A 12,589-nucleotide genomic window follows, 5' to 3' on the forward strand; every position below is an offset into this window, starting at 1 on the left:
GGCTTTGTCTGTCAGTGGTAACGCCTGTCATCGCAGTCAGCTGAAGGTGAGCAGTAATGAATGAGCTGAGTGTCAGTACAAACAGTGCTGCTGCTCAGGAGGCCTGTTGAGTAGCTGAGAGAGAAAGTTTACCCCAGAGAGCTGAGATCACTCACTCTGATAAATTGGGGGTCTTATCTGGAACTGGCCAGCACTAACAAACATCATTCATCAAGCACTCATAAAAGCTCGCCTTGGGAAGTGTTCGTGGGCACTCAGAGTTGAATTGCCACTGCTTCATTCCCATTTTATAAATAATAAATTGCGTCATTGTATTGCTTATTATTAATGAATGTTGTATTTGTACTTTTAGGTGCGCTTCACAGAGAACTTGGTCTTAATTGTATTCTACTTTTGCTCTTAGGTATTCAGAACAGTGTCTCATTGCTGCCTAATAGGTACAAGCAGTACCGGATCAATGTGTTTTAATGGGTATTCTGTTAAGATAGTACACAATTAAGTAATCAGTCCAAACAAGGCTATTGACAGAGGCACTCTCATTTTTTCCCTCCAGGTCTCCTCCTCCTGTGTACACATGCAGGTGTTTTTTAGGTCATGAGTGTGTGCACGTGTGGTTCTCCGTATTTTATACTACGAGCTGTGCGGAAACAGGGAGGAATGTCCTAATGCCCCAGGTGATTAATATCTGCTACTGCACGCAAGCGCTCCCTGCGACAGATGCTGTGAAAAAGAAATTGGTCCTCCTCATTGATTTGCTCCTGCTCTCAGATCAATGATCATACTCTGTAATGAAAATAAAGCATGCCATTGCTGTGTAGTGACTAATGTGTTGAGGCTGTATGTGTGTGTGCGTGTGCATGTAGGATCCTACTATAACAACAAAAGACATGCAACAAGGTACAAGCATTGTGATTCAAAGACATGTCACTTTATAAACTACAAAGTAACTCTCTGCCCTGCCTCAGGCTGTGTTGCTCCCTAAACCAGCCTGGGGACCGGCCTCCCCACCGGCCTGGGGAAACATCTTCCCCTAGTGGCTACCAGTATACAGTACATGTCAGAGCACTCCTCTAGGCCCTGGGGTCTCCAAACATAGCAACCTTAATGAAAAAAAAAGTTCTATTTTCTAAGACTGCCACTTTCTGTCTTTCTTTACTTTAGTTAATTATCCTGAGCATTGTGAACTGATGAATGAATGTTCATTCTCTTTTAATTAACAGGGAAACATGCTCCTATACTGGACTTGAGGGGGCTTCTGGGGTCCTTGAGGCAAGGTTCGAGTCATTCTGCACACTGTGCTCCATAATGATTTAACTTATTAAAGCTTATGCACAATGAGAAACTTTATGAGTATCAAATACATATATATTGTAACTTATCATCCCATGGATAGCAGATGTCATTTTTAACTGACTTAAAATCTATTTCAATTTCAAACTGGATTTTTTTTTTTTTTTTTTTTTTTTTAATGATCAAATTCAGTCTCCGTGCTTTAACTTGGATCTATATGTTCTTGCAATAGGACCAGAGCCACAAATCTATTACATACAGTATTCATCCCTGTATACTTAACAGTCAGTTGGAGTCACATTGCTCCATGTGGCAACTTTTCCCCCTCAAAATTCCCCATAATAAACTTCTGCACCAATCAGAAAGTACCGCTGTAGATGCCATCACTCCCTTGCTTCTTATTGGCTGACAGTTGACAATAAGATTCCAGCTGTTTCCCCCCCTCCCCTCTACTGTCCAGTTTAGACTAGCAGCTCATTCAACCAATAAGGACGGAGCACCAAGTCAGGCCGCGCTGTGATTGGCGCAGAGCGGGCGCCCGTCGGGCGGGGAGTGAGAAGTTAGGATCCCCCATCCAGCTGTGCGAGCTTTGCTGATGGACGGAACCGACCGAATACAGTGTGGAGGAGACAAGAGTGAGAGAAGGAGCGCCCGGCGGTTCATGTGCAACAATGGAGAGGGGAGGTGTTGGTGATATTTAGACAATATCAAAGGTTGTCTGTTTGACGACTGTTTGTGTTCAGCGACAGGATGCGCAGCAGCATCTCCATGGAGCTTTAAAACACTGATGCGGGATATGAGCTGAAAACCGCCTGTGGATGCAACGAAAAGTACTGGATTCTACATTTGGAGGAGGAAAAACAGCGGAGGAAAACGCGGGATAACGAATTGATCATTAATTGTGGTTATTTCTCGTTTTTTGGGGAGCTTGTCCATCAGCTCTGTGGAGAAGGAGGGAATCATAAAGAAGTTTGTGCGCCGTGTTAATATTTTAACAAAGGCTGTGCGCTGCAGAAGTGGACACAAACCCACGGTTCCCTTTTTTTATTCCTAACGGGGGATGGTTATGAAGTGTTGGTGAGGCCCCTGGAGAGGCTTGGACACCGGAGACCGGGGCCTGGGCGCACCGTGTCTGTTGAGACGGACCCGCTCAGCAGCGCACCACCTGGAAACTATACGGTCCGCCAGACGCACCAAACCCACAAGACCCTCTCCTCTATTCTCCCCTTTTTGCTTCCCTCTCCTCTCTTCTTTATCTCGTCCCTCCTTTCGTCTCTCTTTTCTTACCAAGCGGGGTTTTTTATTCTTCTTCAGGCTGGTGTGGACTTTACAGCCACGACAAAAACTAATCATGCGATGACTGAGCGCGCTTTGGGCACATATACCGAGTCCATTACAGGTAATAAATCGAACGGAAAGATGCTCCTGCACTCTTTTAGGGAAAAGGAGCAGCTTCTAATCACTTAATAATAAATGCTTTTTTTGTAGATAATTGGTGAAGCTCAAGTTTGGAAACGAATTGGAAGAATCGCAGTGTATTGTTGCTGATGAGAGAGGGATTTTTTTGGCATTGTTTTTGATGAAAAGGAATTCGAGTCCCTCCTGAATTTTCGGAGGCTCATTAGGCGCTCCATTCTGTTTGCCAGCTTATGACAGCACATATATAGTTAGTTCATCTTTATCCATCCCATAATTCCATTCTGTGTGCGGTTCATTCCTCAAAAACAATTTTATGACATAATTTCGATGTGCGCATATTTTTCCTAAAATAACCCAGCACCTTCTGCGGTTGCCTCCTCCTTCTAATATTTAGATTAAATTGTGAGCATGTGTGTTGCAGCAGGGTGTTTTTCATTGTATGTAAAGTTGATAGATTATTTTTCCCAAATCAATTTCAGCACATTTATATTTCCATATTTTCTTCAATCTTAATAATCGGGTTGCTCCCATAATGCGCTCTGCTGCAGATACTTGGGCATTTCTGTGCCTGTCAGCTATATTTACTGTATCTAATCATATGTTTATGTTCTCCTGTGCCAGCAGGAGGTGAATGATGGCCGAGGATGGGCGAAATCTCTCCGGGGTCCCTGACGCCAGGGGCTCGGAGGGTCGCTCCTCTCTGCCGAGGACTTTCATCCGGCTCAACGACCTGTCCGGGGTCGGGACAGGAGGCGGGGAGCGCGGCGAGGTGGTGGTGGAACCCGCGTCCCCGGCGCCCGATGGGATCTCTACAGCCGGGGAGGAAGCATCAGCGTCCGGTGATGAGAACCTGCCCTACCCCACCCTGGCCCCCGTGGTCTTCTTCTACCTGAAACAAACCACCCGGCCTCGGAGCTGGTGTCTCAAGATGGTCTGCAACCCATATCCTTTTTTGTCTTTTAAACTTATGAGACAGGAGTGCTGACAGCTGCTCATGCGCACATGCGCGGGCCTCCACCTGTGGCAGGTAAGAAACACCTGTTTGTCTGCGCGGCTTCTCCAGATGACCTCACGGGTTAGTGACACACTACAATCCACCTGAATGACTTGAAAGCACACTGACCTGCTTAGACAATTTGTCTGTGTGTGTGTGTGTTGACACATAGACTGTCTTATAAAAGCAGTGGGTAACCAGTGCAACATGCTTATGACCTATACAAGCAAAAAGATCTGAGATTGTGCGTATTTGTGACTTAAACGCATGTGTTGGCCCCTCTGTAGCTGCCTTCACAATCACCTGTCACTACATGTGTGTGTTTTGTCTCCCTCCCCTAAATCTCCCACCCCTCTCAAGTCCATGCTCTCCAGCTCCAGCGCTCCCATGTCATGCTCTGATTCCTCTGAGCTGGTGTTTGCTTGCTTTGCTCCCATTATTCATAATGACCGCGAGTGATGGAAATCAATCGACCTCACATGACTGGGCGTCAGCGAGACCCGCAGTTGACAAGGACTATGTGTGTGTGTGTGTGTGTGTGTGTGTGTGTGTGTGTGTGTTTGTGTTTGTGTGTGTGTGAGGGGACTGGTGTTATAATTAGTTTATTGATACACACCTGGAGTGGCTGTTTTATCGAGCACTGGCCTTTTGTTGTGTTCCTTGGGGGGTGAAAAAGCAGCTTCTAGGGTGGAGTCTATTCAAGTCACAGGGCCTTATTGAATCATTCCTGCCACTGAAGTGTACTATTGATTCATAAGTGTACGCACCTGCACTGATTCAGTTCTCTGGAGAGGAGGGGGAAAGGAGTCACTGGAGAATTTCTTTTCTGCTGCTCCCTGTCTGTCTTTTTCCCTCTGTGTGTATGTATGTGTGCGTGTGGGAAAATTATATATATATACCACACCTCAGGATGTGTGTTGCTTTGCGCACATGTGTTTGTGTGTGTGGTTTTGGTAGTTGGATGTGACAGGGATTGCTGCTACCACCTGCTTTAAATCCTAACGCGCCCCCTCCTCATAGTTCCCTCATTTGTCACCACTTTAATTGAGACGTTAAATCAGCCTTGTGTGTCTCTGCAGGAATATCGTCAATGCTGCTCACACTTGCTCACTCTTTACTATTTTTCTTTCTTTCTACCATTGTCCCCCTCTACTCAGTCAGTCCCTTCTTGACTTTGTCTCCCAGCGATCACAGCTGATTTCCATGTCTGCAAATGTCAAATCTCTTAAAGGTCTTACAAATAGACGTTTTTAGCAGCGGGGGCACATGAGTCCCCTGTGGTTTTTCTGAAGGGAGCAAAGACGATCCTTGATACTATTATCCGAGTCCGAGGGGTTCTCAGGCATTTTCATTTCACAGACCCTCCCCACCCGCTGGGACCCTCACATTAGAGCCGCATGTTCCCTTTTGACAAACGTTTGCCCCCGTGACCCTTTATCATAGTGTCTGTGAGTGAAAGTAGCTAGGGAGGATGTCTTTAAGTGGACCATTTCTCAGAAGGGATTCCAGTTTGGGTGGTTGGGTGGAACTAGGTGTTATGAAGTGACTCTATAATTGTACCTCATCGTGTTGTAGGAGTATTTATATAGTAAGATGCATCATGTGGCAGCCAAGTTGATTATTGTCATCGGTGTGATTTAGAAGTCGGTGAAGTTGAGTCAAGTAACCAATCAAAGATGTCTGCAGGAGGACGATTGAATTTCGTTATTATGTAGCTACCCAAAATTTGCGCAAAGATATCAAAACTATTAATGTATATTTAGTTATATAACTCCTAAGTTGTACAGTGTTGCCAGGTGTATGAGGATTGTCATATTTGCACTGTAATTTAGCCTTTTGTGTGAGGGTTTGTCGATAGTTTAAAAAAATCTCTACATGTACGATCATTTAGACAGGGGCCGCCATAAGGGGGTGAAAAGTGAAGGGCCCATGACTCCCTAAAAAATCTACACAGTATTATATTATCAGTTAGCTCAATGTCAGTAAATATTGTTCAGTTAGTATTGGACTATACATGTAGCGGTGTGGTTACATAAAATTGCGCATGGTTGGCGTGACCTGTGTGTGGTGGTGGTGGTAGGGCCCAATGTGATATCTTTTCACAGGGTCCAAAATCCCCTAGTGGCGCCCCCTGCATTTAGACATTTTGTTGCTTCAGGTATTTTTCCATAATTGTAAAATGGTGAGTTGAATCGTCAGTTTGGACTAGGATTAGCAAAAGGGTCAGCAAAAAGGTGAAAAATAGCTCATCACAGATTCAATGTTGTCTCCAACGAACGCTCCAACATCCAAAGAGATTCAATTTGCTATCACACAAGTCAAAGAAAGTCAGTAAATCGTCAATATTTTGAAAAAAACACGTAAATGATCGATCGAGTCGCTCCAGTAATAATCAGCCAACTCCATTATGCCAATAATGCATTCCAAAAAAACCTCACCCTGGGACTTCTGCCTTCAACAATCTGATTACATGTCTTTCTGAGATTTTGACAAGTTCTCACAACTTCTTTTATACACTTCCTGATGTATTTCACAACTTCCATTAGGTGTGATTTGATTTTCTTACACAATACAACACATAATGGTTCTTAGCACGCATACCAACACTGACCTGTAGATGAAGCCCATTGTGTCAACCGTGGATGTACTAAGAAACACGTCATAGATTATTGGAATGGATTCATGTATGTTACGAATGCAGTTCTGGGTGAGTTGATTTGTACTGAAACTAGATCATTGTGGAGTTTTCACCAGTTGAAAAAGACCTATCTGACATGAAGGGTTTCTCTTTCAAATGGCAGCTACTGTAATTCTTCTCAATCACATTGGCTTGGTGGTTTGACGTGGGTTATGTATGACAGTTTCACTCACTGAGCGTGCTTTGAAATGCAATGAGGGTTTATGAAAGCGTTGAGATGACTGCCGGGCGGATTTTTGATGGTGTTTGAATGTTATTCTATATGTGTGTGTGTGTGAGAGAGAGAGTGTGTATGTATGTGTGTGTGAGAGTGTGTGTGTGTGTGTGTGTGTGGACCAGCACCTTCAGCGCTGTAAGGATTTTATTAAGACCTCCTCTGTCTTCTCGTTTGCCCTTTAATGTGTATCTGTACCGATTTAGGTAAAGGTCAGTGCTTCTGTGTTGCAACATTACTGACATCGATCTGCTTATGTATGTGTGTGTGTGTGTGTGTGTGTGTGTGTGTGTGTGTGTATGTACACTCATGCTTTGGTATCTAGAGAGCAGATGTATCTCCTGCTATATTTTTAACTCTTCCTCTCTTGATCCATGCCCTCCTCTGCCACCGCCTCTCTCTTCACACTGTCTCTCTCTCTCTTTCTTTTTTCTTTCTCTTTCTCTCTCTCTCTCTCTCTCTCTGCTCTCCGTTTGGAGAATTAATCCCGCAAGCGGTCTCTCCTATTCCTGCTATAAATACACCAGCACAAGCAAGCACACCATGAGCGGCGGCCAGCTCTGCCTCGGTTCTGATGCACAGAGACCGCTTCCTCTGTCTGACGCCGCGTGTAGACCGACAACACAGGAAAACCCGACTGATCTCAGGGCCAGAATCTATTCTAAACAGGCATATCCTCAGTAAGCCCTCGGCCTCAGGCGGCCCGCGGCCATTTTCAACAGTCCGAAGTAATTAGGACCCCTGGATACTCGCTGAGGTATTTAGAGTCTAATTGAAGACCCCTGGGGTGTACGCTCTGAGTGATGTTTTGCCCGGCACATTGCCTGTGTGAAATTCCCTCCGCTGGTTTTGCTAATGATTCCTGCAGAATCTGTGTACGATAGAGAGAGAGAGAGCTTTTGTGTATGTGTGTGTGTGTGTGTGTGTCTGAAGCCTGTGAGAGTGAGTGAGTGAGTGAGTGAGTGAAGTTGTGTAAGCAGCACACACACACACACACACTTCCACAGGACTCCCGTAGGTGTCTCCTCTCTGGCGGGGAGTTGGATGCTGTGCCAAGACGGAGGAGGAGGAGGGGAAGTTTGGGAAACGTGCCCAGCTCTCTCTCTCTCTCTCTCTCTCTATTTCTCTTTCTCTCTCTCTCTCTCTTTCTCTCTAGCCTTTGCTCACACTGATTTAAGCAGAGGATTACATGGCCCCAGAACAGTGAGGGAGGACACCTGGCCAGGCAAAGGTGTTTGTCATCGCGTTGAAATAGCCTCACTGGAAGGCCGACAAAAACCTTCTCGCGCTCGAGGGAGTGGAAGGGATTTCGCTGAAAATATGCTACCGATTTGTTTTTATCCTTCTGTTTCGCTCTCTCGTTTTCGGCAACAAAAAAAACAAAAAGAAAGGGGGGGGGGGGGGGGGGGGGGGGGGCTTTCACATTTGTTGCTCGTCGCTCTGATGCATCTGTCAAATAATGGAAGCCGAAGCAAACACTTACTTAATCAGCAGAAAATGTCTCCTGCCCTCCCGTCACCCCCCCCCCCCCCACAACCCTCCCTCCTCCCTCTCCTCCTCTGCTTCTCCATTCTCCCAGACTTTTTATTTTATTTTTTATTTTCCTCCTCCTCCTCCTCCTCTCTGGAGTTAAAAGCCTCACGTTGGCTGGAGAGCGAGGAGGGGTGCATGTGCCATCACCGACGGCCTCCAAAAACCAGTAGAAGAAGAAGAAGAAGAAGAAAAGAAGTCAGAGAACAGGGGGGGAAAAAAGGGGTGGAGGTGGGGGGGAATAAAAAAAAGAAAAGCGAGGCTCAGTTGGAAGAGCCGAGTGGGATTTCAGAGAGCATTTTTTAAGAGGTGAAAAAGTAGGCCTGTACCCGCCAACAACTTTACTTTCATATTTTTCTCCCTCTGCTCCCCCTCTCAACCCCCCTTTCCCCCTCCCTTCCCCCTCTGGTTCTTTGGAAGATTTCAGACGTTTCCAACTTTTTTTTTTGCTTCAGTTCAGTTTGAGAGTTTGATCCTCATTGTGAATTCTATGAGAACTTCTGTCATAGGTGTGTGTGAGATGTGTCTCCGTATATGTGTATGTGTGTGTATGTGTGTGTGTGTGTGTGTGTGTGTGTGCATTTTTCATCTACTCTTAATGAACTGTATCTGCGTGCTTCCTTTAACTGACGGAACGTTGACATGAACTCTGCTTATGCATTGAAAGATTACGTTTGATGAAGTATTCATTTACTTAACCATGCAAGGGCCTTTTTAGTGTATGCTTGTGTGTGTGTGTGTGTGTGTGTGTGTGTGTGTGTGTGTGTGTGTGTGTGTGTGTGTGTGTGTGTGGTATGACTTAAGTCACTTTAAGGGACTTCAGAGCAGTTGATTGGGGGATGGCCTCCAGGAAATTAATGTTAATCTATGTAAATACCCCAAAAGTGACTTAAGTAAGCCTTTGTATATTTGTTTTGTCATAGGCTACTTTTGGGGACAAATTAGGACCACTTGATTGGGAATTGAAGACAAATGCCATATCCCCAAATGGCAAAACACTGATTTCTGGGTCTGTGGTTAAGGTCAGGTTTATATTAAGGCTCAGGGTAAGTCTCAAGGAAATGAATGTAAGTCTATGTCATGTCCCTAAAAGTGCCCATGATCTGACACTAGTATGTGTGTGTGAGGGGGGACTGTAGTCAGTGATTCATGTATCCAGCTGAGCATGTGATGTGAATTGCATGCATTTTGCATGCGAAGTGCTCGCCACGAGGGATATGTCTGTGTGTCTGTGTGTATATTTAGAGGCACACGCACAATCGTACTAAAATGTAACTTTAAGTTGTGGATTGAACATTTTCCTAGCTAAGCTTTTTAAAAGCTTTTTTATGTAAAACAGAGCTAGTCAAATGGATGGGTCAGCTGGCAGCGTTCAGGCAACTCTGAGTATACAGCAGATCAGTGCTGGGGATTGATGAGTTGTTGATCAATCAAATAGAAAATGAGTATGGAGAGAGTGTAGGATTGGAGGCTTGTTACAGCACATCTATACACTCAGCAAACACAGAGCAACAATATCATTACTTTCTTATTTTGTTTCAAGCAACTTGACGAATGTAAGACGAACATTCAGTTTCCTTTTAGCTCTATTTTGGTCTCCACCATCTCCTGAAGAAAATATCAAGACATTCCACTATGTTTACCAGCTAGTTAGCAACTTTGTCTGTGTGTTGGTTGGCATTGGTATCATAAATTGAGTTTAATCTTTGAAATCAGCTGCCTGGTGTTGCTCTGAACTAACTTTGCAGAGAGCCGAGAGAATGAACTAAAACATTAAAGAAACAATGAGCTGAAAGACACTAAAATACTCAATAGGGCTGATCACAACAATCAGGGTTAGGGTTGAAAATACTGATTGGTGAAGCTTTAAGTAAAGAATCTAGACATCTTGAAGATCAATGCTGAGCATCTTTTCAGTAGAATCAAACAGTGAAGGATGTTACTGACATTTCACACCAATCACAAAAGAAAAATCCATCTTAGAAAAAGCAGAGACCACTTTCTATAGACAGGAATGCAATTCAATCTCCCGTTGTGGTTTGCTTTTCTTACTTGGAATACCTCTTACTCAGGCGCATTCTCTTTGTGAAAAGAAGGCATACTAGGAGATCATTAAGAAGCTGAGAAGCTGAGAGGTCACGGAGGGGAAAATGGGTACAGCCAATATGAATCCCATGACGTCTTTCTTTAAGCTGGCTGTTATATTTGTTGAAATTTTTCTCTAGTTTTGCATATTCCTTTTTAAGATGGAAGCTAAGTGGTACGATAAGAACTTACATAACCCCACCGTCCAAAGAACCCTAATGAAAACACAGCTACTCTCAAAAACACTCAGTGCTGACTGTAGCTGATAGTCGGTATGTGTGTGTATGTATATGTGTGTGTGTGGGTGTACAGCGAAGATATTGTGCTAGAAGTTCTTTGTTACGCTCAGAATTTAGATTTATCGCCATTAGTCTCTGAGCTTTTTGCTCTTGGCTATGACAGAAGGGAGTAAGTGAGCGTTTATCATATCCAATCCGAAGATCAATTGCAATATTTACCCGAATAATTGAATTGATGTTTTGTTGCCGGTATTATTCAGCAGCTTAAACCCACACTCAAACACTCACAGGCACCAAGGTTGTTTGTAGAAAGTCAAGGTTCTTTTAGCATAATGCGTTGAACCAAATCCAAGCGCCGATTCATGGATAACACTGATAGATTAGTTTTCTGGCAATGACAAACTTCTGACACTCTACAGGATGTGTGCGAAATTCAGCGACTCAGCCTCCGCCACCCTGAAAGCGCCAATTATTGACGAATAACAGGACTGACAATCAGAAAGTGATGGCAGGGCAGAGCCGGAGGGAGCGGGGCAGAGGAAGGACTCAGGCTGCAGTAAGGTGTGAGTAGACGACTCAGTATGAGGTCTGCTCTTAATGAGGAGCTTTGTTTAAGCTATTAAACTGCAAACAGACTGAGCACAAAGAAAACCCTTCTTTGTGCTCAGCCTGCTACTTATTTGCTTCTCTCTACTCTGATTGCTACAGCTCCATAGATTAAACCTATATAGTCAGCTCATTAAAGCTTTTACATTCTGCCCTTCCGTGCACCTGGTGTCTGGTAGGTATTTCCTGGGAAAAACCCTTCCTCTGGTGCACAGAAGGTGATGCGTTATTCCATTCTGTAAAAGCAACATTAGAACATTGTTCAGCCTGGTTAAATCACATCTATTTTGCACAAAAAACAGGTGCATGTAGCATCTTTTTGCATATTGCTACCACCAGTTGTTACAAATGGATTGCCCCTTAAAGAAGTCTTTGACAGAATGATGGAAAATGGTTAAATATAGATTCACTGGTACAGAATGCCCCCTATGGTGTATTGAAGGCTGTTTAAAACACTGCAAGGTTTCTATATGTCACACAATCTATTCAGTTGTTAATATAGATTTTCAGCCAAAACACAACTGAACGTTTACCGTCCACAAGAGAGGGAATAGATGGAAGAGTCTTTATTATAGTAGCTACGTGGTTAGAAACACAATTGAAAGTCTACAGCAATGCTAATACCTCTGTGAGGCTGCTTTGGTATATCTCAGTGCTAATGTAAACCCAGTGTTAAAATTGAGGGATTAAAATAAATCATTTTAAAATAAAGTCAAATAAAAGAAACCAAGAGATACACTGAAACTGAGTGTAATCAAGGTGTTAATAAAGTTAATGATTCAGTTCAAAGTAGTAACAAAGGCAAATATGTCGGGTTAACTACAATGGATTGTGTCATTAGTTTGAACTCTTTTGGATTTTAATGGACAATATCAGTGGTCAGTCAATAGTGCCTGTCACGGTTAAGAAAGAGAAAGCTGATGAAGACAACTGTAAAGGACACATCACTTGTTACAAAAAGCCTTTCGGTGTCTCTGAGGAAGACTTCGATTTCAGCCTCTGCTGCTGCTGCCTGATTCTCTACTTTTCTCCTGACAATGAGGTTGAATCTCCAGGATTGAAAAACTATTAGTTAAACTTTCTCTGCCTTTACTCTCTCAGTGAAGAGGAATCTACTGTTGGCTGCATGGCACTTGTGCCAATCTCTGCACTGAGAACAGTAAGTGGCATTTAACAGAATACAGTGGGATAATTCATAAATATCAAAACATTTTATTCAATATTTAGCCTTTTATTAACATTCTTTATTTATTTTGCCAGTCTGTGAATTTTTTTTGTGTTGTATTTATTTTAAGTCTGATTTCTATTGGTTTAAAGGCATCTAATTAACACGCTTACTTATCTGTATTATGTGTATATCCTTGTTTAGAATCAATTATCTACAAGTGTGATAGTGATAAAGTTGTATAATTTTTGCATATTGTGTTGATACATTCAGTAAACAACTCCACACTTTCCTCCGAATTTTGTTGGTAGGTTTTTAAAGGGGGAAAAAACAGCAGGAAGTGATGAGT

The 12,589-nt window shown here is 43.4% G+C and overlaps 1 protein-coding gene across 1 annotated transcript in view; it reads left to right on the top strand.

Annotated features, from left to right (window-relative positions):
• The first annotated feature begins 3,340 nt into the window (after positions 1-3,340).
• The window catches only part of cacna1g (calcium channel, voltage-dependent, T type, alpha 1G subunit), a 259,465-nt gene continuing 250,216 nt past the window's right edge, over positions 3,341-12,589 (top strand). Inside the window, exon 1 of the mRNA XM_053341901.1 lies at positions 3,341-3,651. Within this exon, the coding sequence (XP_053197876.1) occupies positions 3,341-3,651 (311 nt within the window). The remainder of the gene's footprint in view (positions 3,652-12,589) is intronic.

Source organism: Scomber japonicus, chromosome 20 (assembly GCF_027409825.1).
Source record: "Scomber japonicus isolate fScoJap1 chromosome 20, fScoJap1.pri, whole genome shotgun sequence".
In the NCBI taxonomy this organism is placed as follows: domain Eukaryota; kingdom Metazoa; phylum Chordata; class Actinopteri; order Scombriformes; family Scombridae; genus Scomber; species Scomber japonicus.